Consider the following 23,501-nt stretch of genomic DNA (forward strand, 5'->3'; position numbering starts at 1 on the left):
GCTGTATGGCGTTATCTACAGGGGGATGTATGGTGCTATCTACAGGGGGATGTATGGCGCTATCTACAAAGGGGGCTGTATGGCGTTATCTACAGGGGGGCTGTAAAAAAGGCACTATCTACAAGGGAGGTTGTGTGACACCCAGGGGAGGGGGGGCCCCTGTCAAAAGTTTGCTATGGGGCCCAGTCAGGGCCGGCCTTAGGGTAGATGGCGCCCCGTGCAAAATTATCTTTCGGCGCCCCACGCCATTATAAAAAAATGCCCCATAAAAAAGCATAATTCCTCCCCACAGTATAATGCCCTATATAGTGCCCCCACACAGTGTAATGCCCCTTTAGTGCCCCACACACAGTATAATAATAATATTTAATAATGTAATATATTATAACGCCTTCAAGGACACAGTATTTTGTCCTCTAATTGTGCCCACACAGTGTTATGCCCCCTAAGTGCCACACACATTATATTGCCCCCTGTAGTGCCCCTACACAGTATGATGTCCTCCACAGAGTATAATGCCCCCACAGCCCCCCTAGTAGAAAGTGCCCCCTGTAGATTGTGCCGTACAGCCTCCCTGTAGACAGTGCCATAATCCCCCACCTCCTCCTTGTAGACAGTGCCATACAGCCCCCATCTGCCCCTTGTACAGCCCCCATTAGCCCCTTGTAGTGCCAAACAGCCCCCATCTGCCCCTTGTAGTGTCATACAGCCCCACCTCCCTCTTGTACACAGTGCCCCCCACCGCCCATTGTAAACAGTGTCATACAGCACCTACCTCCCCCTTGTAGACACTGCCATGCCGCCCCCCACCTCCACCTGACAGGATCCTTGCGTAGGCCGGCTTGATCCAGAGATGTCATCACGCCGACTGCGCAGGGATCCTGTCCCTGCGCCTCATAGGCTGCAGGCGCCTCTGTAGCCTGTTACAGAGTTTCCCAACCTTTTCGGACTTGAGCCACCCCTGGAAAAAAAAAAATTCCTCAGGGCCCCCCTACCAAAAATTGTTTAGAGAAAGACAGAAAATAGCTAAAAATAAGCACTACATTCTTAGGGTATGTTCACACAGCGTTTTTTTGTAAGGCAGAAAAAACCTGCTTTTGAATTGACAGCGTTATTTGATGGTTTTTTTTTACCGGTTTCTTTTAAGCCGTTGAAGCGAATGCAAAACACGCAGCAAAAAAAGCTCCAAAAGAGCGCCAAAGCTATTTTCTTCCTACTATTAATTTCAATTGGAGGTCAGAGGTGGAAACCACTTGAAGACCATCAGCCCCCCCCCCCCCCCACTCACAGTAAAATGACCATCAGCCCCCCACTCACAGTGAGGCTGGGTTCACACACACTATTTACGGACGTAATTCGGGCGTTTTAGCCCCGAATTACGTCCGAAAATGCGGCTCAAAAGCGTCGGCAAAGATCTGCCCATTCATTTGAATGGGTCTTACGATATTCTGTGTCGACGGTCAATTTTTTTACGCGCCGCTGTCAAAAGACGGCGCGTAAAAGAGACGCCCGCGTCAAAGAAAAGCCTGTCACTTCTTGAGACGTAATTGGAGCCGTTTTCCCTTGACTCCATAGAAAAACAGCTCCAATTACGTCCGTAATGGACGCAGCGAATAGCGCCTGCACATGCCATTACGTCTGAAATTCCGGAGCCGTTTTCTCCTGAAAACGGCTCCGTAATTTCAGCCGTAATGGACGCTGCCGTGTGAACATACCCTAAAATGACCATCAGCCCCCCACCCACAGTAAAACTACCATCAGCCCCCACTCACAGTAAAATGACCATCAGCCCCCCACTCACAGTAAAACTACCATCAGCCCCCACTCACAGTAAAACTACCATCAGCCCCCACTCACAGTAAAACAACCATCAGCCCCCACTCACAGTAAAACTACCATCAGCCCCCACTCACAGTAAAATGACCATCAGCCCCCCACTCACAGTAAAATGACCATCAGCGCCCACTCACAGTAAAACTACCATCAGCCCCCACTCACAGTAAAATGACCATCAGCCTGTCCACTCACAGTAAAACTACCATCAGCCCGTCCACTCACAGTAAAACTACCATCAGCCTGTCCACTCACAGTAAAACTACCATCAGCCCGTCCACTCACAGTAAAATGACCATCAGCACACCACTCACAGTAAAATTACCATCAGCCCCCCACTCACAGTAAAATGACCATCAGCCCCCCACTCACAGTAAAATGACCATCAGCACACCACTCACAGTAAAATGACCATCAGCCCCTGACCCACAGTAAAATGACCATCAGCCCCCCACTCACATTAAAATGACCATCAGCCCCCCACTCACAGTAAAACGACCATCAGCCCCCCACTCACAGTAAAACGACCATCAGCCCCCCACTCACAGTAAAACTACCATCAGCCCCCCACTCACAGTAAAATGACCATCAGCCCGTCCACTCACAGTAAAATGACCATCAGCCCACCACTCACAGATGCCCCCTGTAGATAGTACCACACAGCCCCTTGTAGGTCGTGCCACACAGCCCCCTTGTAGGTCGTGCCACACAGCCCCCTTGTAGGTAGTGCCACACAGCCCTCTTGTAGTTCGTGCCACACAGCCCTCTTGTAGGTAGTGCCACACAGCCCCCTTGTAGGTAGTGCCACACAGCCCCCTTGTAGGTAGTGCCACACAGCCCCCTTGTAGGTAGTGCCACACAGCCCCCTTGTAGGTAGTGCCACACAGCCCCCTTGTAGTTTCGTGCCACACAGCCCCCTGTAGGTCATGCCACACAGCCCCTTTGTAGGTAGTAGGGATGTCACGACACCTGAATTTGGACTTCAATACCGATACTTCGTGTAGTATTGCAATTTCAATACCAAAATGATACTTTGCCAACAGTAATAAAAAAAAGTTCTTCCATTTTCTGATGTGAGGCGCGAGGTGTGATGATGAATTTAACCTCCATTTGCCACACATTAATAGTAATTAACCCCATCATGTTTCTCAGTCATAATGGGTTAATGTGTGAGGTACATGATGGGGTTAATTACTATTAATGTGAGGCACATGGAGGTTAAATTCAGCATCACACCTCGCGCCTCACATTAATAAGTGAAAGAAGTTTTTTTAAAATTTATTTCTGAAGTCTTTCTGCCAAAAAAACTGCACCAAAATTTGGTGCTGTTTTTCAGGTGAAATTCCCTGCGGTTCTCAGGACGTATACACTGTGTCGTTTTACGTATCCGCCCTGTGTGTTCCTACCCTTATAATCAAGTTGCTCTCCCACACAAATATTATCTCTAAGGGGGGATTCACACGAGCGTGTATTCGGTCCGTGCGGGCCGCGTGGTTTTCACGCGGCACGCATGGACCAATACAAGTCTATGGGGCAGTACAGACAATCCGTGCTTTTTGCGCAGCGTTTATCTGCTGCGCAAAAAGCGCGACAGGTTCAATAACTCTGCGTATTTCGCGCATCACGCACCCATTGAAGTCAATGGGTGCGTGAAAACCACGCAGGTTGCACGGAAGCACTTCCGTGCGAACCGACTGAAACAGCGCACCAGCTGTCAAAAGGATGAATGTAAACAGAAAAGCACCACGTGCTTTTCTGTTTCCGAAGATCCAAACGGAGTGTCTTTGCGATGAGCGAAGCCGGACAAGCGAACCGAACTTCACCGGGTTCGGCCGAACTCGTTTTGGCCGAACCCGGCAAAAAAATTATCGGTACGCGACGTCAGGAGATAGTCACTGTCCATGGTGCTGAAAGAGTTAAACTGTTTCAGCACCATGGACAGTGACTTCCGATCCCAATATACATGAACCTGTAGAAAAAAAGTTATGACTTACCGATAACTCCCGGCGTCTTCCTCCAGTCTGACCTCCCGGGATGACAATTCAGTCCAAGTGACAGCTCCAGCCAATCACAGGCCAAGCACAGGCTGCAGCGGTCACATGGACTGGCGCGTCATCCAGGGAGGTGGGGCCCGATGTCGAGAGGCGCGTCACCAAGGACGCGTCACCAAGGCAACGGCCGGGAAGTTCTCGTAAGTACGAACTTTTTCTTTTTTTTCAACAGGTTTCCGATGTTGTGTTCGGCATTCACTGTCGAGTGTGCTGAAAGAGTTAGCTCTTTCAGCACCTTGGACAGTGACGGGCGTCGACTAGCCTCATCTCTATGATGGCGGCTGCGCGAAAATCACGCAGCCGCGCATCATACACGGATGACACATGCAGCTGTCAAATGGTTTTTGCGCGCGCAAAACGCAGCGTTGTTTGCGCGCGCAAAAACGCAACGTCCGTCTGTATCTCCCCTTATGGCTTATTCAGACGAACGGGATATACGTCCGTGCAACGCGCGTGATTTTCATGCGCGTTGCACGGACCTATATTAGTCTATGGGGCCGTGCAGACATGTGCGTGATTTTTATGCTGCGTGAGTCCGCTGCATAAAAGTCATGACATGTCCGTTCTTTGAGCGTTTTTTGCGCATCACGCACCCATTGAAGTCAATGGGTGCGTGAAAGCCATGCATGCCACACGGAAGCACTTCCATGCGAACAGCGTGATTCGCGCAACAGCTGTGAAAAGGATGAATGAAAACAGAAAAGCACCACGTGCTTTTTTGTTTACAAACATCCAAATGGAGTGTCATAATGATGGCGGCTGCGCAAAAAGCACACAGCCGCGCATCATATGCTGCTGCCGCAGGGAGCTGTCAAATGTATTTTGCGCAGGCATAACGCCGTGTTTTTTGCGTGCGCAAAAGGCACGCGCTCGTGTGAATCCAGCCTAAGGGTAAGGCCACACGGAGCGGCCCTGACACGGTCGCAACGCAGCTAACAACCACGCCGCCACCATGTTCAGTGCGGCTGTCAAACAGCCTGTTAGTGGCCGCACGTATTCTGGTTACACGCACACTGCCGCTCCATTCATTCTCTATGGGAGCGCCGGAGATAGCCGAGTGCAGTGTTCTGCTTTTTCCGCCGCTCCCATAGAGAATGAATAGGAGGTAAGTTGTTGTAATTTGCAAAATCGTGCGGCCATAAAGGGTGTATTAATTCATGGCCGCACAATTTTGCAGATAAAGGGACGGTTTACCCGCGTTATCGTGCGGCCATGAATTAATACACCCTTTATGGCCGCACGATTTTGCAAATTACAACAACTTACCCCCTATTCATTCTCTATGGGAGCGCCGGAAAAAGCAGAACACTGCACTCGGCTATCTCCGGCGCTCCCATAGAGAATGAATGGAGCGGCAGTGTGCATGCGAATGTAACCGGAATACCCCTTAACGAGGTATTGGACAGCCGCTCCTACATAGTGCCAGCGCGGTTGTTGGCCGTGTTGCGACAATGTGAGGGCCGCTCCGTGTGGCCGTACCCTAAAGAATCCTTTCTCCCCATACATAACGCTAAGTTCCCCTCCCCCATGATTCATAATAAGCTCCTACACCACTAAATAAACTATACAGAAGTCCCCCTCCCCACAAAATACATGTATAAAGAATCCCCCCACTCCTATAGCATTTAGGGCAATGTCCCCTCCCCCACAAAATCGATCTGTAAAAAATACACACTCAAAGTACCTCTAACCTAACCTCCCCTCCCCCACAAAATCGATCTTTTAAAAAAAAACAAAACATCCTGTTACACATCAAATAAAGCCCCCTCTCTCCCCCTCCCTCACACTGCACATAAATAGACATAGATTAAGCTAAAGCCTCTGCTCTTACCTGAGTCTGGAGCTCCGTGGAGGAGTCTTCACTGGGGCAGCAGCACAGCAAGAAGGAGCTGCATGAGGTGCTGAGTGTGTGTGACACTGCAGTACAGGCTGTGCCGATTGGTGGAGCAGACAGAAGCACCTGCTGCTGCTCCTCCAATCAGCGCTCACTTCACGCAGCAGTGCAGAGGGAGGAACATTTCTCCTCTCTTCTGCTCGTACCCACTTGCGCCCCCCTTGCAGCATGGCGGCCGGCGCCCTGTGCGACCGCACGTGTCGCACATAGCTAAGGCCGGCCATGGGCCCAGTCTTTCCTAGTTATGCCCCTGGTTTGAGGGGCTATTGAGGGACTATATACAGCATCATGTGACAAAAAATAGTATTATAAGTGACAGCCAGCACGGTTTTACTAAGGACAGAAGTTGTCAAACTAACCTGATCTGTTTTTGTGAAGAGGTGAGCAGAAGCCTAGACAGAGGGGCCGCTGTGGATATAGTGTTTTTGGACTTTTCAAAGGCATTTGACACTGTCCCTCATAGAGGTCTAATGGGTAAATTAAGGACTATAGGTTTATAAAATATAGTTTGTAATTGGATTGAGAATTGGCTCAAGGACCGTATCCAGAGAGTTGTGGTCAATGATTCCTTCTCTGAATGGTCCCCGGTTATAAGTGGTGTACCCCAGGGTTCAGTGCTGGGACCACTATTATTCAACTTATTTATTAATGATATAGAGGATGGGATTAATAGCACTATTTCTACTTTTGCAGATGACACCAAGCTATGTAATATAGTTCAGTCTATAGAAGATGTTAGTGAATTGTAAGCGGATTTAAACAAAATAAGGGGGGATTCACACGAGCGCGTGCGTTTTGCGCACGCAAAAAACGCGGCGTTTTGCGTGCGCAAAAGGCACTTAACAGCTCCGTGTGTCAACACCACATGATGCGCGGCTTCGTGATTTTCGCGCAGCCGCCATCATTATGACACTCCGTTTGGATGCTTGTAAACAGAAAAGCACGTGGTGCTTTTCTGTTAACAGTCATAGTTTTACAGCTGTTGCGCGAATCACGCACATCCCACGGAAGTGCTTCAGTGTGGTGCACGTGATTTTCACGCACCCATTGACTTCAATGGGTGCGTGATACGCGAAAAACGCACAAAGAACAGACATGTGAGTTTTACGCAGCGGACTCATGCTGCGCAAAAATCACGGACTGTCTGCATGGCCCCATAGACTAATATAGGTCCGTGCACGGACATATATCACGTTCGTCTGAATAAGCCCTAAGTGTTTGGGCATCCAGTTGGCAAATGAAGTTTAATGTAGATAAATGTAAAGTTATGCATCTGGGTACCAACAACCTGCATGCATCATATGTCCTAGGGGGCGCTACACTGGGGGATTCACTTGTTGAGAAGGATCTGGGTGTACTTTTAAATCATAAACTAAATAACAGCATGCAGTGTCAATCAGCTGCTTCAAAGGCCAGCAGGATATTATCGTGTATTAAAAGAGGCATGGACTCGCGGGACAAGGATGTAATATTGCCACTTTACAAAGCATTAGTGAGGCCTCATCTAGAATATGCAGTTCAGTTCTGGGCTCCAGTTCATAGAAAGGATGCCCTGGAGTTGGAAAAAATACAAAGAAGGTGATGGACATGTGTCTTTTTTCAACCGCACAAACTATGTAACTATGTAAAAAAAAATACCCCCAATGACATGCGGGTGCATACCCCTGGAAAAATCGAAGACATTTTCTACTCCTACTATTTTGAGCTATACAACCTGCCCTGAACTTCAGGTGACCTACCCCCCAACCCCAGACTCAGTACCATCAGATTTTATCTCCAGACCTCCGTTTTGGGTCACATCACACCGGAGGTTATAGAAGTGTTATAATCCACAATTTCGGAGGAAGAGTTGAACTTGGCCCTTAAATCGTTCCCACCGGGTAAGGCCCCAGGCCCTTATGGCCTATCATTACCTTATTGCAAGAAATTAGCCTCCTTCCTCACCCGCCGTTTCGTGCTATCCCCAAAGGCAGAAAGATGCCAGTAGATACATTGAGAGCCCACAACAGTAATTCTCAAAGACGGTAATGACCATTCCCTCTGCATTAGTTACCGCCCCATCTCCCTTCCAAAGTTAGATCTCAAACTATACTCCAAGATCTTAGCCACACGACTGACTCCATTCCTGTCCACAATAAAGATGGGGACCAGACAGGCTTTCTTCCAGTGAGAGAGGCCAGAGATAATACTATCAGGGGCATTGATCTCATTGAACACATCACTACCTCCTTTTCCAGCATTCCTGCTCCCCATGGATGACGAGAAAATGTTAAACTGGCAGACTGGTCATTTCTCTGAGAGACTCCATCTTACATAGGTCTGGGCCAAAGAATGCTTAGCTAGATTTTGAGCTTATACTCATCTCCCTCAGCATCCATGAAGGTCAACGGCCATAGTTCCTCCTCTTTCCTTGCCACTAACAGAACCCGCCAGGGTTGCCTGCTATCCCCCTGATTTTCATTCTGTGTCTAGAATCCTTTGTTTGTCATAATAACTCAGATATCGTAGGTGCCATAGTCGGGGACACGCAGCACAAAGTAGCAGCATATGCTGATGACCTCTTGTTTTTCATTTTCCGCCCCCATATCTCGATAGGCAACATATTAGCTAAGTTTAAAACATTTGCATCTCTGTCCAATTTCAAAATAAACTTTCAAAAATCGGAGACACTCAATGTATCCCTTCCAACCCAATTGGCGACAGCCCTGGCGGATTCCTTCCCTTTCAGATGGGCTCCCAGCTCAATCAAATACCTAGGGATACACATTGCAAACAAGCTCTCCCAATTCTAATCTTGTAATTACCCTCACCTGCTAGGAACAATCAAGGGGGACCTTGACAGATGGTCCAAAGGGACCTTGACCTGGTTCAGTTGCTGTTCCATATTCAAGATTAACGTGTTACCTCGCCTGTTGTACTTCTTTCAAGCACTCCCCATACAACTGCCATGCCTATTCTTTCTCTCCCTCTCCTACTTACTAATCAAATTTATTTGGTTCCGTAAACCGTCTCGCATTGTCCGCACGACCCTCGTCCACGCGAAGCATAACGAAGATCTGGGGCTACCAGATATCCATCTCTACTATCAGGCAGCACATCTGGTTCGCATTGTAGACTTGGGTAAAACTAGAACAATTCTTGTCGCCACAGCCCATATACGCCACCCCATGGATGCTAGACCAACTCGCATCACATATAAGATCCCATCCACTTATCGGACCCACACTACATGTAGCATCACTCACATTCAAACGCTGCAACATTTCCCCCACCCCATCATCACTTTTTCCATACTAGACAATCCCTCTTTCCCAGCGGGCTGTGAGCCGGGTCCCTTCAGTCAAAGAAAGCACCACATGCGAGACCCAAGCCCGTCATTACATTGTCAATGACAGTTGGAAAACGATATCACAACTGACAAAATAGACTCGAGACACCATCCTTATTGGCAGGCTTCCCAACTCTGTCATTTTTTACAGCGGAAGACTCACACCCTCCATATTTGTCCAAATGGGCGCCGGACCTTACCCCTACTTTTACAGCAGACTACCGTAATTGGTTGTACACATGACACATCAATCCTCCATATCGAGTAGAATTCAGGAAGCGGGCTTTAAGATACTGACGAGATGGTATGAGTCCTCTCCAAACTCCACAGTTTTTATCCCGAGGTCTCCCCCATGTGCTGGAGGTGTGATACCCAAGTAGGTGACCTCTTACATACCTTTTGGAGCTGTCTCAGGCTGACTGTCTTCTGGGACAATGTCTGGCACATCACCTCTAAACTTACTGACTTAACACTCCCTAAGTCACCTGATGTCTTCCTGCTTCATCTGTGTGACATCCCGATCTCTGCATACAAGAATTCGGTGGTACGTCACTTAGTTAACATGGCTCACGCATGTGGAAGCAAGTTGACCCACCTACAATGCGCCTTTGGTTTCAGAAAATCCAGGAGGTGAAATGTATGGAGGAGCTCACGGCCTCTCTACGGGTCACACATGACAAATTCGTGCACTCCTGGTTTTATTGGGCAAGCTTTGAGAACTCGCCTCAATACATCTCCTTGTTATCTTAACGTCATTCCTGGTATGGGGAAGATGTTTATTGGAAGGATGCCAAGGAATGCCCCCATCTCCCTCCCTACCCACCCTTTTCCCTCTCTTCCCTCTCTCCCCTCTCACCCCTCCCCCCTTCTCCCCTTAATTCCTCTTCAAGGTTTCTCCCATTCCAGTCTACATGGACTATCAATCTGATTTGCATTGACTAATAATCTGACCTTTGTTGTTTTTCTTTTATGTTTACATACTGCACTTGCATTTCACTAAGTTGTGAACCTGTTTTTAGCTCTTTATTACCATTGCTAATAAAAACAGAATTTATAAAATACAAAAAAATAAAGCTGAATGTTTCACATGGTATACCCTCGTTGTCAGGAGTAATAAAAAATTAGATTTTTAATAAAATGGCATCCCCTTTATATTGGCAGGGCAACCTGACATTTATTACGTCATACTAGGTCAAGGATCATCGGTCATAATAGTTAATTACTTACAATCTGTACTGATTGTAGCGTCCATGGCCACGGGCCGTCGGGTCCACTCACATCCTGACGCCCGCAGCCATGGATCTGTGAGCGCTGGTCCCCATCTCCTTCCCAGGAGACGCCAGCGCTCACTTCCGCTCCGGTCCGCTGTGTCTCGTAGGGTGCACGCACATGCTTGTGCCCTCTCTTAAAGGGTCAGCGCGCACATATGTAGGAAATTATAATATATCAACACGCATGATTTCCTGGACTATATGAAGGCCCCAGCCCGTCTGATCCTTGCTTGAGCGTTGTTAGTATACCCCAAGTCTGTCTTGCAAATGGTCTCTTAGTGTTTCCCGTTCCAGTTGTTACCGGTGCCCTGTTACCCGTTCCTGTATCCTATGCTGTGTTCTTCTTCCTGTGCCTACTTGTTGGAGTTGTGTCTATTGCACCTGTGTCATCCGCCACATCCTGTGTCACGACTGGCGGCATCTGTGTCATTCGCCTATGTCCTGTGTAATCTGCCACGACCTGAGGGATTCACCACGTCTGGCGTTACCTGCTTCACCCACCTCCATCCGTGCCAAAGCTGCGGCCACTGTCTGGACTATCCAGGTACCCTTGTGCGGAACTTTGTATTTCTGTTGTTCTCTGTTGTTTGGCCAGCTGCCTTCTGCCATCTTTAGCTGTTGCCTCAGTGAATGGACTGCCTCTGCCTGATTCCATCGTTTCTAAGACCAAGCTGTTGAAGCTCAAGGTTGGAGTCCTTCATTCTGAACTAATTTCTTTCCTTGTTTTGCCCAAGGCCATCAATCCTGTTCTGCTGGGCCTGCTTTGGTGTCACGAAGGGTCTGTGGACCGATTGGGCCATACCGCCGTGGCGGTAAGGCAGCTGGCCAACAGGGAGCAGGTGATAGCCTATAGTTCTGATAGGTATCTGTGGCAGCTCAGACAGCGGCAGGGTAGGCTCGGCTTGGACTAAGTAGCAGGCGGACGTCAGGCGATGTGAAGCAGGTCAGACGTGGATGCAGCACGACACGACTTTGGCACAGCTCCGTGCTAAACCAGGAAGCTATGGATTGCTAGGAACAGAAACTGGAAACAAGCATAGGTACAGGGACAGTAACAGGGACTGAGACTGGGACTGGGATAGGAACAAACTAGGAGGCCATCACATAGACAAACTTAGGGAACACAGCAACGCTCAGGCATAGAACTAGGGGGCTGGACCCCTCTTATAGTCCAGGGTACTCACGGGTCAAAGGTCGTCCATGAGATTCGGTGCGTGCGCTGCCCCTTTAAGAGCGGGGATGAGCATGCGCGCGCACCCTACGGGATCCGGCAGAGGTGAGTGGATGTGAGCGCTGGCATCTCCTGAGGGGGAGGCTGGGGCCAGCACTTGCCAACTCGTGGCTGCGGCTGTCAGGGGGAGGTTTGAGCTGACAGTCCGCAGCCACGAACATTACAGTATCCCCCCTCTTACGCCGTCTCTTTTTGGGACCAGAGCGAGACAGAAACTTCTTCAGAAGAGTAGGGGCATTGAGGTTCTCCTCTGGCTCCCAGGAGCTCTCTTCGGTACCAAACCCCCTCCAATCCACCAAATAAAAAGTCTTTCCTCTCACTCTCTTGATGTCCAAGATCTCCTTGCCCTCAAAGATGTCCGAGGGGCCGCTTGAGGCAACCACAGGGCTGGGAGTCTTGGAATAGCAGTTTAGGATCACCGGTTTCAGGAGGGAGACATGGAAGGAGTTGGGAATCCTGAGGGTAGGAGGCAGCCGAAGCTTGTAGGCGAAAGGGTTGATCTGCTGCAGAACCTCGAATGGTCCGAGGAACCTGGGGGCAAATTTACATGACGGCACCCTCAGTCGGATTTTACTGGACGACAGCCAGACCTTAGTGCCAGGAAGAAACAGAGGAGGCTCTCTTCTCCTTGAGTCAGCCTTCCATTTCATGCGGTCCACTGCCATTAGGATGGAGGATCGAGTCTGATGCCAGATCATCAAAAAGTCTCTAAACGTGGAGTCAGCTGCAGGTACCTCGGAAGTATCAGGCACCGGGAGAGGAATTCGTGGGTGCTGGCCATAGACAATGCAGAATGGTGTATTCCTAGTAGACTCGCTGGTGTGATTATTGTAGGAGAACTCCGCCCATGGAAGCAACTGCACCCTGTCATCATGCTGATTGGAGATGAAGTTGTGTAGGTAGTTCTCCAAAATCTGGTTGATCCTCTCGACCTGACCATTAGACTGAGGATGGTAGGCAGAGGAACAGTCCAACTTCACGCAAAGAAGTCCGCAGAGGGCTCTCCAGAACCTCGAGGTAAACTGAACGCCCCGATTAGATACAATATGCTGCAGGAGGAAGATGTGTTGGATAAATAACTTGGCCAACTGAGGAGCAGAAGGGAGACCGGTCAGAGGAACGAAGTGGGCCATCTTCGAAAATCGGTCCACCACCACCCAGACAGCACTGCATCCAGCAGAGAGAGGCAGGTCTGTGATAAAGTCCATCGCTATATGCTGCCAGGGAGCATTGGGCACAGGCAATGGCTGGAGCAGGCCAGCAGGTCTGGAGTGGGTGGTCTTGTTGGCTGCACATACAGCACAGGAAGAAACGAAGTCCACAATATCCTTGGGCAGAGTGGGACACCAGAAATGATGAGCAATCAAATCCCAGGTCTTACGTAACCCCACGTGACCTGCCAGTCTAGAAGAGTGACCCTAGCAGAGGATTCTTCCATGATCAGCCAGGCGCACAAAAGTCCTCGCAGGGGGAATGTCCCCAATTTGCAGGGGATTGACCGAGACAATGCAAGATGAATTGATAATATTCTGTGGACTCTCAATAGTGTCTTCTGTCTCTAAAGACCTGGACAAGGTATCGTCCCTCACATTCTTGTCGGCCGGGCGATAATGAAGCTCAAACTGGAACTGTTAGGGATCTGCCAGGTACTACGTCTAGGTATACTCCTGGGATTAATCAATCCACACCTGAGGCCAGACCTGTTCGACTGACACCCTCTCCCACCAACCAGGGTGGCAGGCTCAGGAGTGGGAGAGCCTATCGCGGCCTGGTCAGTCGGAGTTAGCTCCGCCCCCTGTCCTTTATTACCTGCTGTGTTCTCCTCCTCAGTGCTTGTAATTCTTTTGGATTCCTGGCCCCACTGCTCCTTGCTCCAGCCTGCTTCTGCCGTGCTTCTGCCTTGCTGCTGTTCTGCTTAACCTGCTTGCTTTGCCTCCGGCTTGCTTCCTCATCCGTGCTCACTTGGGTATACTCCACCTTATCCTTGTCCTGACTACTCATTCTCCGCTCCGTTTCCTCGCGGCGTCCCGTGGGCTACTGCCCCTTCCCTTGCGTGTTCCCTGTTTGTTTTCCCGTGCACTTAGACAGCGTAGGGACCGCCGCCCAGTTGTACCCCGTCGCCTAGGGCGGGTCGTTGCAAGTAGGCAGGGACAGGGCGGTGGGTAGATTAGGGCTCACTTTCCCTTCACCTCCTTCCTGCCATTACAGGAACCTTGCAAAGAACAGTGACCACCTGGCCTGACGAGGGTTCAGCCGTTGGGCCGTCTGGAGGTAGGTCAGATTCTTGTGGTCCGTAAAACTCAAGATCGGATGAGCTGCACCTAGTAGATGTCTCCACTCCCCCAGAGCCAATTTAATGGCCAGTAACTCCCGATCCCCAATCAAGTAGTTGTGCTCTGCAGAAGAGAAGAGCGTGAAAAGTATCCACATACCCTTGACTTGCCCTTGGGACCCCTCTGGAACAGGAGTGCACCAACACCGACAGAGGATGCGTCCACCTCCAACGAGAACTGCAGAGAGACATCCGGATGATGGAGGATAGAGGCTGACATGAAGGCACTCTTCAGGCTTTTGAATGCGGACTCTGCCTCAGGAGTCCACACCTTGGCGTTCATACCCTTCTTAGTAAGGTTAGAGATGGAAGAAGTTAGTGAGGTGAAGTTCGGTAAAAATTTGCGAATCCCAGAAAGCGCTGTATGGCCCTCAAGCCTTAGGGCGTGGCCACTCCAGGACAGACTTTACCTTTTTAGGGTCCAACTCGAGACCTTCATTCGAGACGATGTAGCCCAGGAAGGGTAGAGCATCCTTGTCAAATACGCACTTCTCCAGCTTGGCGTACAGACGATTCTCCCTTAACCTTAGCAGAACCTGACGGACATGTCTCTGGTGCGTGATAGGATCTGGGAAGAAAATCAAGATGTCATCAAGGTAGACTACTACACAAACATAGAGAAGGTCACGGAAAATGCCATTCACAAACTCCTGGAAGACCGCGGGAGCATTACACAGGCCGAAGGGCATTACTAGATACTCATTTCGTCCATCACGGGTGTTAAATGCAGTCTTCCATTAATCACCCTGGCGAATCCGAACTAGGTTGTAAGCCCCACACAGGTCTAGTTTAGAAAAAAAATTTGCACCACGTATACGATCAAATAGTTTGGAGAACAGTGGCAATGGATATTTATTCTTCACCGTGATCTGGTTGAGACCATGGTAGTCGATGCAAGGACGAAGAGTGCCATCTTTCTTTTTGACAAAGAGGAAGACCTTCGTATGAAGCCCCTTTCTAAGTTCTCTTTCACATAGGAGGACATGGACAGAGTCTCTGGCAGGGAGAGATGATACACCCTACCACGGGGAAGGGATGCACCAGGGATCAGTTCAATAGGGCAGTCATACGCCCGATGTGGGGGCAATGTCTCCGCCTCCCTCTTGCTGAAGATGTTCGAAAAGGTAGCATAATGACCCGGCAATCCTGCCAATGTCCGAGGCAGAGAAAGCTGAGCTGAACGAATACGCACCAGGCATCGACCTTGACACTCAGGGCCCCACTGGAGAACCTCTCCAGAATTCCAGTCCAGAACTGGGGCATGCAGTCGGAGCCAAGGCAGGCCCAGCAGCATGGGGTTAACAGCTTTGGGCAGGACATAGAATGACAGAAGTTCGGAGTGAAGGGCTCCCACTTGGAGCCTCAGCGGCTTGGTCACGGCTATAACTGGGTCTGGCAGGGGTAGTCCATTTACTGAAGCAACTGTCAACTGGCTCTCCAGAGGGGTGGTGGGCAATTGCAGAAGGTCCACCAGATCTCTGCGGATGAAGTTAGCAGCGGATCCAGAGTCCAGATACGCAGAGACCTTATGCGTTCTCTCACCGGACACTATGGTCACGGGTATGAACAATTTAGACGGAAGTCCATCTTTACCCAAGGTCGTCACTCCAAGCAACCCTAGGTTTTGGGATCTTTGGGGGCACAGGCGCACAAGATGGCCATCGTGGCCGTAATAAAGACAGAATCCAGATGTGCGTCTGCATTGTCTCTCTTGGGTAGATAACTTACACTGGTCTGTTATTACCGACTTCTTAGGAGAATCGACATCGGGGTTGACGGGGTTCAGCAGGGGTTGCTGAAAAATAGGGACTAGACTAGGAAGGACCCTCTCCCGTTAAATCTCTTGGAGGCGTTCACGGATCCGTATATCAATCCGGGCAGATAGAAGGATGAGGTCATCCAGGGTAGACGGCAGATACCGGGCAGCAAGTTCGTCTTTAATTCTGGAAGATAGTCCATGCTAGAATGCGGCCACCAGAGCCTCATTGTTCCATAAGAGCTCTCCCACCAGGGTGCGGAAGTGGATGGCGTACTCACTCAAGGAGTTGTCTCCTTGGCGTAGGTTAATCAAAGAGGCCGCTGCAAATGAGACCCAACCAGGCTCCTCAAAAACCATGCGAAAAGTCCGGAGGAAGGCAGTGAAGTCACAGGTCTCTTTAGTCCTTGTCTCTCCCAGATAGGGTTCGCCCATGCAAGAGCCTTGCCGGTGAGGAGAGAAATGATGAAAGCGACCCTGGCACCATCAGACGAAAAAGTCCTAGCATACAGGCTGAAGTGGATCTGGCATTGATTAGGAAAACCACAACAGGTACTTACTTCTCCATCATAGCAGTCAGGAAGTGGCAAAGAAACGCGTGGATCAATACTGCCAAGAGGTGTAGACTGAGGATCCACATTGTCAGGAGGTGTAGTAGGAGGAAAGGCAGCTTGTGCCTCCTGCCGACGTGCAAGAGTGTTCAACGCCTGGAGGAGTTGGTCCTGTCGAGACCGGAGGTTCAGCATATACGCTCGCATCTCCTGTGACGTAGTCATAGTCTTGAATCGACCAGCGGGGTCCATGGCCTGTCACGAAGGGTCTGTGGACCCACTGGGCTGTACCGCCGTGGCGGTAAGGCAGCTGGCCAACAGGGAGCAGGTGATAGTCTATAGTTCTTATAGGTACCTGTGGCAGCTCAGACAGCGGCAGGGCAGGCTCGGCTTTGACTAAGTAGCAGGTGGACGTCAGGCGATGTGAAGCAGGTCAGACGTGGATGCAGCACGACACGACTTTGGCACGGCTCCGTGCTAAACCAGGAAGGTATGGATTGCTAGGAACAGGAATTGGAAACAAGTATTGGTATGGGTACAGGGACAGGGACTGGGACTGGAACAGGAAACAACTCGGAGGCCATCACATAGACAAACTTAGGGAACACAACAACGCTCAGACATAGAACTAGGGGGCTGGACCCCTCTTATAGTCCAGGGTACTCACAGGTCAAAGGTCATCCATGAGGTCCGGTGCGCGCGCTGCCCCTTTAAGAGCGGGGACGAGCATGCGTGCGCACCCTACGGGATCCGGCAGAGGTGAGTGGATGCGAGCGCTCGCGTCTCCTGAGGAGGAGGCTGGGGCCAGCACTTGCCGACTCATGGCTGCGGCTGTCAGGGGGAGGTTGGAGCTGACAGCCCGCAGCCACGGACATTATACTTGGCTTCGACTACATGCCCCAGTCCTGGACTGGAATTCCAGAGAGGTTCTCCAATGGGGCTCCAAGTGTCTCGGTCGTTGTCTGTTGCAGATCCATCGTGTCCAGCCTCCTCTACCTCAGTCATTGGCGGGACTGCCCCCAGTTTGCTCAGTTTGCAGATGTTTTCAGCAAAAGGGAGGCTGAGACGCTGCCTCCACATCGGACTTATGAATGCCCCATTGAACTTGTTCCTAATGCCTCTCTCCCCCGTGGCCGAGTAAATCCTCTCTCCTTGCCAGAGTCTCTATCCATGTCTGCCTATATCAAGAATAATTTGGAGAGGGGTTTCATAAGAAAGTCTTCCTCCCCGGTCAGGGCTGGATTCTTCTTGGTTAAAAAGAGAGACGGATCCCTTTGACCCTGCATTGACTACCGTGGTCTCAACCAGATCACGGTCAAGAACAAATACCCGCTGCCACTTATATCTCAGCTGTTTGATCGCTTACGAGGAGCCAACATATTTTCTAAGCTAGACCTGCATGGGGCTTATAACCTAATCCGTATTTGCCGGGGTGACGAATGGAAGACGGCATTTAACACCCGTGACGGGCACTACGAATACCTAGTGATGCCCTTCAGACTGTGTAACGCTCCTGCAGTGTTTCAGGAATTCGTTATCGATATCTTCCGAGATCTCCTCTATATCTGTGTTGCTGTTTATCTCGATGATATTTTGATTTTCTCCCCAGATCCGACGACTCATCGGAGGCATGTCCGTCAATTTCTACTACGATTAAGGGAGAATCATTTATACGCCAAGCTGGAGAAGTGCGTCTTTGAGAGGAGTACTCTGCCCTTCCTCGGCTACATCATATTGGATCAAAGTCTCAAGATGAATCCTGAGAAAGCGAGAGTTGTCCTGGAGTGCCCACGTCCTCAAGGTCTGAGGTCCATACAGCGTTTCCTGAGATTCGCCAATTTCTACCAGCAGTTTATCCCAAACTTCTCATCACTGACATCTCCTATTTCCACCCTTACCAAGAAGGGTGTGAATGCCAAGGTGTAGACCCCAGAGGCAGAGTCCGCATTTAAATGTCTCAAGAAAGTCTTCACTTCAGCCTCGATCCTCCATCATCCTGACGTATCTCAACCGTATTCTTTGGAGGTGGACGCCTCTTCTAATGGTGCAGGTGCACTTCTGTTCTAGAGGAGCTCCAAAGGAAAGGCAGTAGTATGTGGTTACTAATCACGACTTTTTTCTTCTGCAGATCGCAATTACTCTATTGGGAATAGGGAGCTACTGGTCATCTAATTGGCTCTGGAGGAGTGGAGACATCTGCTGGAGGGCGTAGCTCACCCCATCCTGATCTACACTGACCACAAGAACCTCACCTACCTTCAGTCCGCTCAACGACTAAATCCCCGTCAAGACAGGTGGTCGCTGTTCTTCACCCATTTCCAATTTGTGCTCCGCTACCGTCCCGTTGACAAGAATGTGAGGGCCGATGCCCTGTCCAGGTCATTTGAGACGGATGACACGGTGGAGTCTCTTCAAACTATCATAAACCCGTCCTGCATTATCACTGCCAATCCTTTGCAGGTTAGAGACATCCCTCTGGGGAGGACATTTGTTCGATTAGCAGACAGGAGAAGAATTCTCCGATGGGGACACAATTCTATCCTGGCTGGCACCCTGGGGTTCGTAAAACCTGAGACCTGATTGCTCGTCACTTCAGGTGTCCCACGCTGCCCAAGGATGTTGTGGACTTTGTCTTTTCTTGCACGGTGTGTGCTTCTAACATGGTTACTCACTCCAAGCCTGCCGGCCTCATTCAACCTCTGCCTGTACCCCTGGCAGCACATTGCAATGGACTTTGTCACTGACCTTCCTCCCTCAGCAGGATGCAACAACCACACAAGCAAGTCCACCACTTCCACTCCGTTTTAGAGTCCCTCTTCCAGTGTCTACTACTTCTCAGGTACCCGCTGCTAACTCTGCATTTGGGGACTTCCTGCAAATCTGGCAACAGACCCGGTCCTCTATTTTGCTGGTTGTCAATCGCATGAAATGAAAAGCAGATACAAGAAGAAGAGAGCCGCCTCAGTATCTTCCAGGTACCAAGGTCTGGCTGTCCTCACGGAACATTTGTTTGAAGGTGCTATCATACAAGTTTGCTCCCAGGTTCCTCGGTCCTTTTGAGATTCTGCAACAGATTAACCCTGTCTCCTATAAACTGCAGCTGCCTCCTACCCTCAGAATCCCCAACTCCTTTCATGTGTCCCTCTTGAAACCAGTGGTCCTGAACCGCTACAGCAAGACTTCCTGTTCCACAACTGCTCACAGCGGTTCTTCTGATGTGTTCGAGGTGATGGAGATCCTGGACTGCAAGTGGGTAGGAGGAAGGACTTTCTATTTGGTGGACTGGAGAGGGTTTGGTCCCGAGGAGAGGTCCTGGGAGCCGGAGGAGAACCTCAATGACCCTGCTCTCGTTAAGAAGTTCCTCTCTCGCTCTGGTCCCAAGAAGAGGGGGCGTAAGAGGGGGGATACTGTAGCGTCCATGGCCGCGGGCCGTCGGGTCCAATCACCTCCTGACGCCCGCAGCTATGGATCTGTCACTTCCGCTCCGGTCCGCTGTGTCCCGTAGGGTGTGCGCGTACGCTCATGCCCACTCTTAAAGGGCTAGCGCACGCACATGTAGGAAATGATCATCATCAACACACATGATTTCCTGGACTATAAGAAGGCCCCAGCCGTTCTGTTACTTGCCTGAGCATTGTTTTTCCCAGTCTGTCTTGCAAATGGTCCCTTAGTGTTTCCCTTTCCAGTTGTTACCCGTTCCTGTATCCCGTGCTGTGTTCTTGTTCCTGTGCCTACTAGTTGGAGTCGTGTCAACTTAGTAACGATCTCGTATAGAGTGTATTAGAAGGTCCGTGCATGCGTGAAGGAGAAATTGTGTAGCAGTTAATTGTTTATTGCGACTGTGTGCGCATGCTCAAACTGATAGAGTTGAAATAAATTAATGTAGTTGGTGCGCATAATACGTCTTTCATGTCACTGTAGCGTAGAACCCCGGTTCTAGTATGTGTTTAGGTGTAATCAAAGCCTGTCTACAGTTAAGATGGATTTCACATATGGAGAGCCAAATTATAATGTCCTTGCATGTATCTGAGAGGTTTTCTTATTCCCATATTATATACAGTACTGTTGAGTAGTTATGAATCCTGAGTCTAAATGGACCAGCAATTGACTAAACTTATTCCAATGGAGGTCTGGGCACTCCGAAGATTTGTGTGGTCAACAGTCAACATATTAATTGAATATTTAACCTATTAGCTGATACCATCACTTTTTCAAGTTGTTTCATTTTGTTTTGCATTAACATTTTTTGTCTGTCAAAAAGCTGTTCATTTCTTATCTATTTTAACATGTGCATTAAAACATTTGTGTATGATCATCATAAGCAGATGCAGACTTCCTGTACATATGAGCAGGACTTGATCTTAAATAGCAATGTCAGTTAAATAATTTCCTTATCAGTATAAGCTGGGGTGATAGAGTGGAACAATGAGGTGACACAGCATAATAACAATGTAGGCGTGACATACTAAACGCCCTATAAATGAAACAGGCAAATGAACATTTCTCAGAGCCCTCTACTTCTCATACTAGAAGCAGTAGCTACTAACTTCTGACCGTCACCATGGTTCATTGGACAGCTGAAGAGAAGGCAGCCATCACCTCTGTGTGGTCCAAGGTTAATGTTGAGCAGGATGGACATGACGCTCTGACCAGGTAATGGAAGACCTAGATTTCCTTTGCTTAAGTAATTTACCCTTGTACTGTCACTTGCTTTTTAATAACAATAATCTCAGCATTAAATATTAACTGTTAAATTATTGGAAATTAGTATTACTAATGACTGGAAATGTATCACACCATGAAATGGTACAGATATGTGTATATGTATGATATGATTAGAGTCAACCTTCATTTATTATATTTGCTTTAATCTAATGTCTGTTCTTGTAATAGTTTGTTGTTATAGTTTATTGCAGAAACCCGGACAATATCAACTTTTATTCTTATTGCACTAATATGTTTAAAGTTATCAACAGTAACCTGTTGCTAGTTGCATGCTTTAGGCTTCATACACATGGCAAAGCCTTGTGCATGGAGCTTGTATGGTGGTACAGAGAGTCCCTATGTTTCCATATATTGATATTATATTATGATACCATAGGCACTCAGTGTGTCTCCGAAGCAATGCATCTAGGGGATGTAATAAGACATGATAGAACATGTGCCTATATACATGACACATGGCAGCAGAGTATGGGCCCACAGCAGGCTATGTATGCAGTATTACATATCTGTTCAATACAGGACACTAGAGTATGGCAATTTGTGTGAGTCCTTACTTTGATTGACAAAGCCTTTCAAATCCTACATTATGACAGATGGATGTATCTAAAAGTTTTTTCTCTATCATAACAGGCTTCTGATTGTGTACCCCTGGACTCAGAGGTACTTCAGCAGCTTTGGAAACCTGTCCAACCCAACTGCAATTGCTGGAAATGCCAAGGTCCATGCCCACGGAAAGAAGGTTCTGTCAGCTATTAGTGAAACCATCAATCATCTGGACAACGTGAAGGGCTCTCTCCACAACCTCAGTGACATCCATGCTTTCAAGCTGCATGTGGATCCTGAGAACTTCAAGGTATACAGCAAAAACGAATACATTATGAAGTTTTTATAGGTATAAGAACCTTTAGATAGACAGACCTACGATATATATTTCTACTAAATGTAAATACATCATTTTAGTATGCAGAAATGGTGTTACAAAAGTTTACACTTAAACTGCAGCAACACAATTTATGCAAGATTAGTTTCAATATATAAAGGTTCATGTCTCTAAATATGAACTCACAAATCACCCTAGTGCACTGAAATGTGTCTTTTAAACTGGAAATTTGGATACACAGAATGTAACATTTATATATTACAAGTACTTGTTCAATTAACCCTAACACAACTAAATTAAGCTAAACCAACCAAAATTGTATTATTCTATCCACAGCGTTTTTCAGAGGTTCTGGTGATCGTGCTGGCTGCCAAGCTTGGAGCTTCATTCACTCCCCAGGTTCAACATGCAGTGGAGAAATTCTTTGCTGTCCTGGTTGATGGTCTTAGCCACAGCTACCACAGCTGAGCTAGTGCACAACAAGCGATGCAACCTCAGTTAAGATAGGGGATTATTGTATGGAGAGCATCCCTAATAAAAGCATTTGCAAAGCAAAAAAGTCTTGTCATGTAATAATTTGGAAATAATAATAATAATTAATAATGGTTTTTAAATGAGTTTTAAAATTATTTCATGTGTACACTTGATTTCTTTGAAGGGGTTTATAAGGTTGGAATAAAATGCCTGTTTTTTTTTAGAAACAGCACCTCTTTTGTCCATAGGCTGTGTCTGGTATTGCAGCTCAGTCCCATTCACTTGAAAAATAGACAAGAGTGACGCTGTTTTTGAAAGAAAGTACAGTACCCATAGTTTTCTATTTTCGTACATATATGGGTAATAACAACATTGCAGTCTTCTTGCTTTTTGCCATTCTACTCCACTTCATTACACTAGCTTTTCTATTTTTTAGGCCAGGATCACACACATTGTTTCATACATCCCATCTTTAAAGTATCGCAAACAAGGACAACCAACTATTTTTTTTCCTTTTAAGCCACACCTCTAATCCCACCCAATCCCCATCCATACACACCCGGTTCAGCCCACACAGTATCATGCTCCCATAGTGCCTCCTACATAGTATAATGCCAAATGGCTGCCCCCACACAGTATAATGCTCTCTAGCTGCCACCATACATTATAATACACCCCGATAGCTGCCACTATACAGTATAATGCCCCCACAGAGGCCCCAATACAGTATATGCCCAAACAAATTTCCCCATACAGCGTAAAGCCCCATTTTGCCCCCATAGCATCCCCCATAGAGTATAATGCCCCCATAGCTGCCACTGTACATCATAATGCCCCCATAGCTGCCACCATATAGTATAAAGCCCACACATATGCCCTCATGCAGTATAATGCCCACACAGATGCCCCCATACAGTATAATGCTCACACAGATGCCCCTATGCAGTAAAATGCCCAAACAAAGTTCCATAGTTAGTACAGTTGAAAAAATACACATGTCCATCAAGTTCAACCAAGGGATGGGAAAAGGGAAGGGAAAGATTTCTACACATAGGAGCTGATGTTTTTTCGTTCCAAGAAATTATCTAAGCCTTTTTTAAAGCCATCTACTGTCCCTCATATGGTAGGCTATTCCATAGATTCATAGTTCTCACAGTAAAGAAGGCTTGTTGTCT

At 48.3% G+C, this 23,501-nt stretch overlaps 1 protein-coding gene across 2 annotated transcripts in view; it reads left to right on the plus strand.

Annotated features, from left to right (window-relative positions):
* The window catches only part of LOC142656375 (hemoglobin subunit beta-3-like), a 39,483-nt gene extending 17,085 nt beyond the window's left edge, over positions 1-22,398 (plus strand). For both annotated transcript variants that reach the window (XM_075831291.1, XM_075831292.1), the window contains exons 2-4: positions 20,778-20,900; positions 21,603-21,825; positions 22,189-22,398. In XM_075831291.1, coding sequence (XP_075687406.1) covers positions 20,809-20,900; positions 21,603-21,825; positions 22,189-22,320 — 447 coding nt within the window. In that variant the 5' untranslated portion in view covers positions 20,778-20,808 and the 3' untranslated portion in view covers positions 22,321-22,398. The remainder of the gene's footprint in view (positions 1-20,777; positions 20,901-21,602; positions 21,826-22,188) is intronic.
* Positions 22,399-23,501: the final 1,103 nt, after the last annotated feature.

Source organism: Rhinoderma darwinii, chromosome 6, assembly GCF_050947455.1.
Source record: "Rhinoderma darwinii isolate aRhiDar2 chromosome 6, aRhiDar2.hap1, whole genome shotgun sequence".
In the NCBI taxonomy this organism is placed as follows: Eukaryota; Metazoa; Chordata; class Amphibia; order Anura; family Rhinodermatidae; genus Rhinoderma; species Rhinoderma darwinii.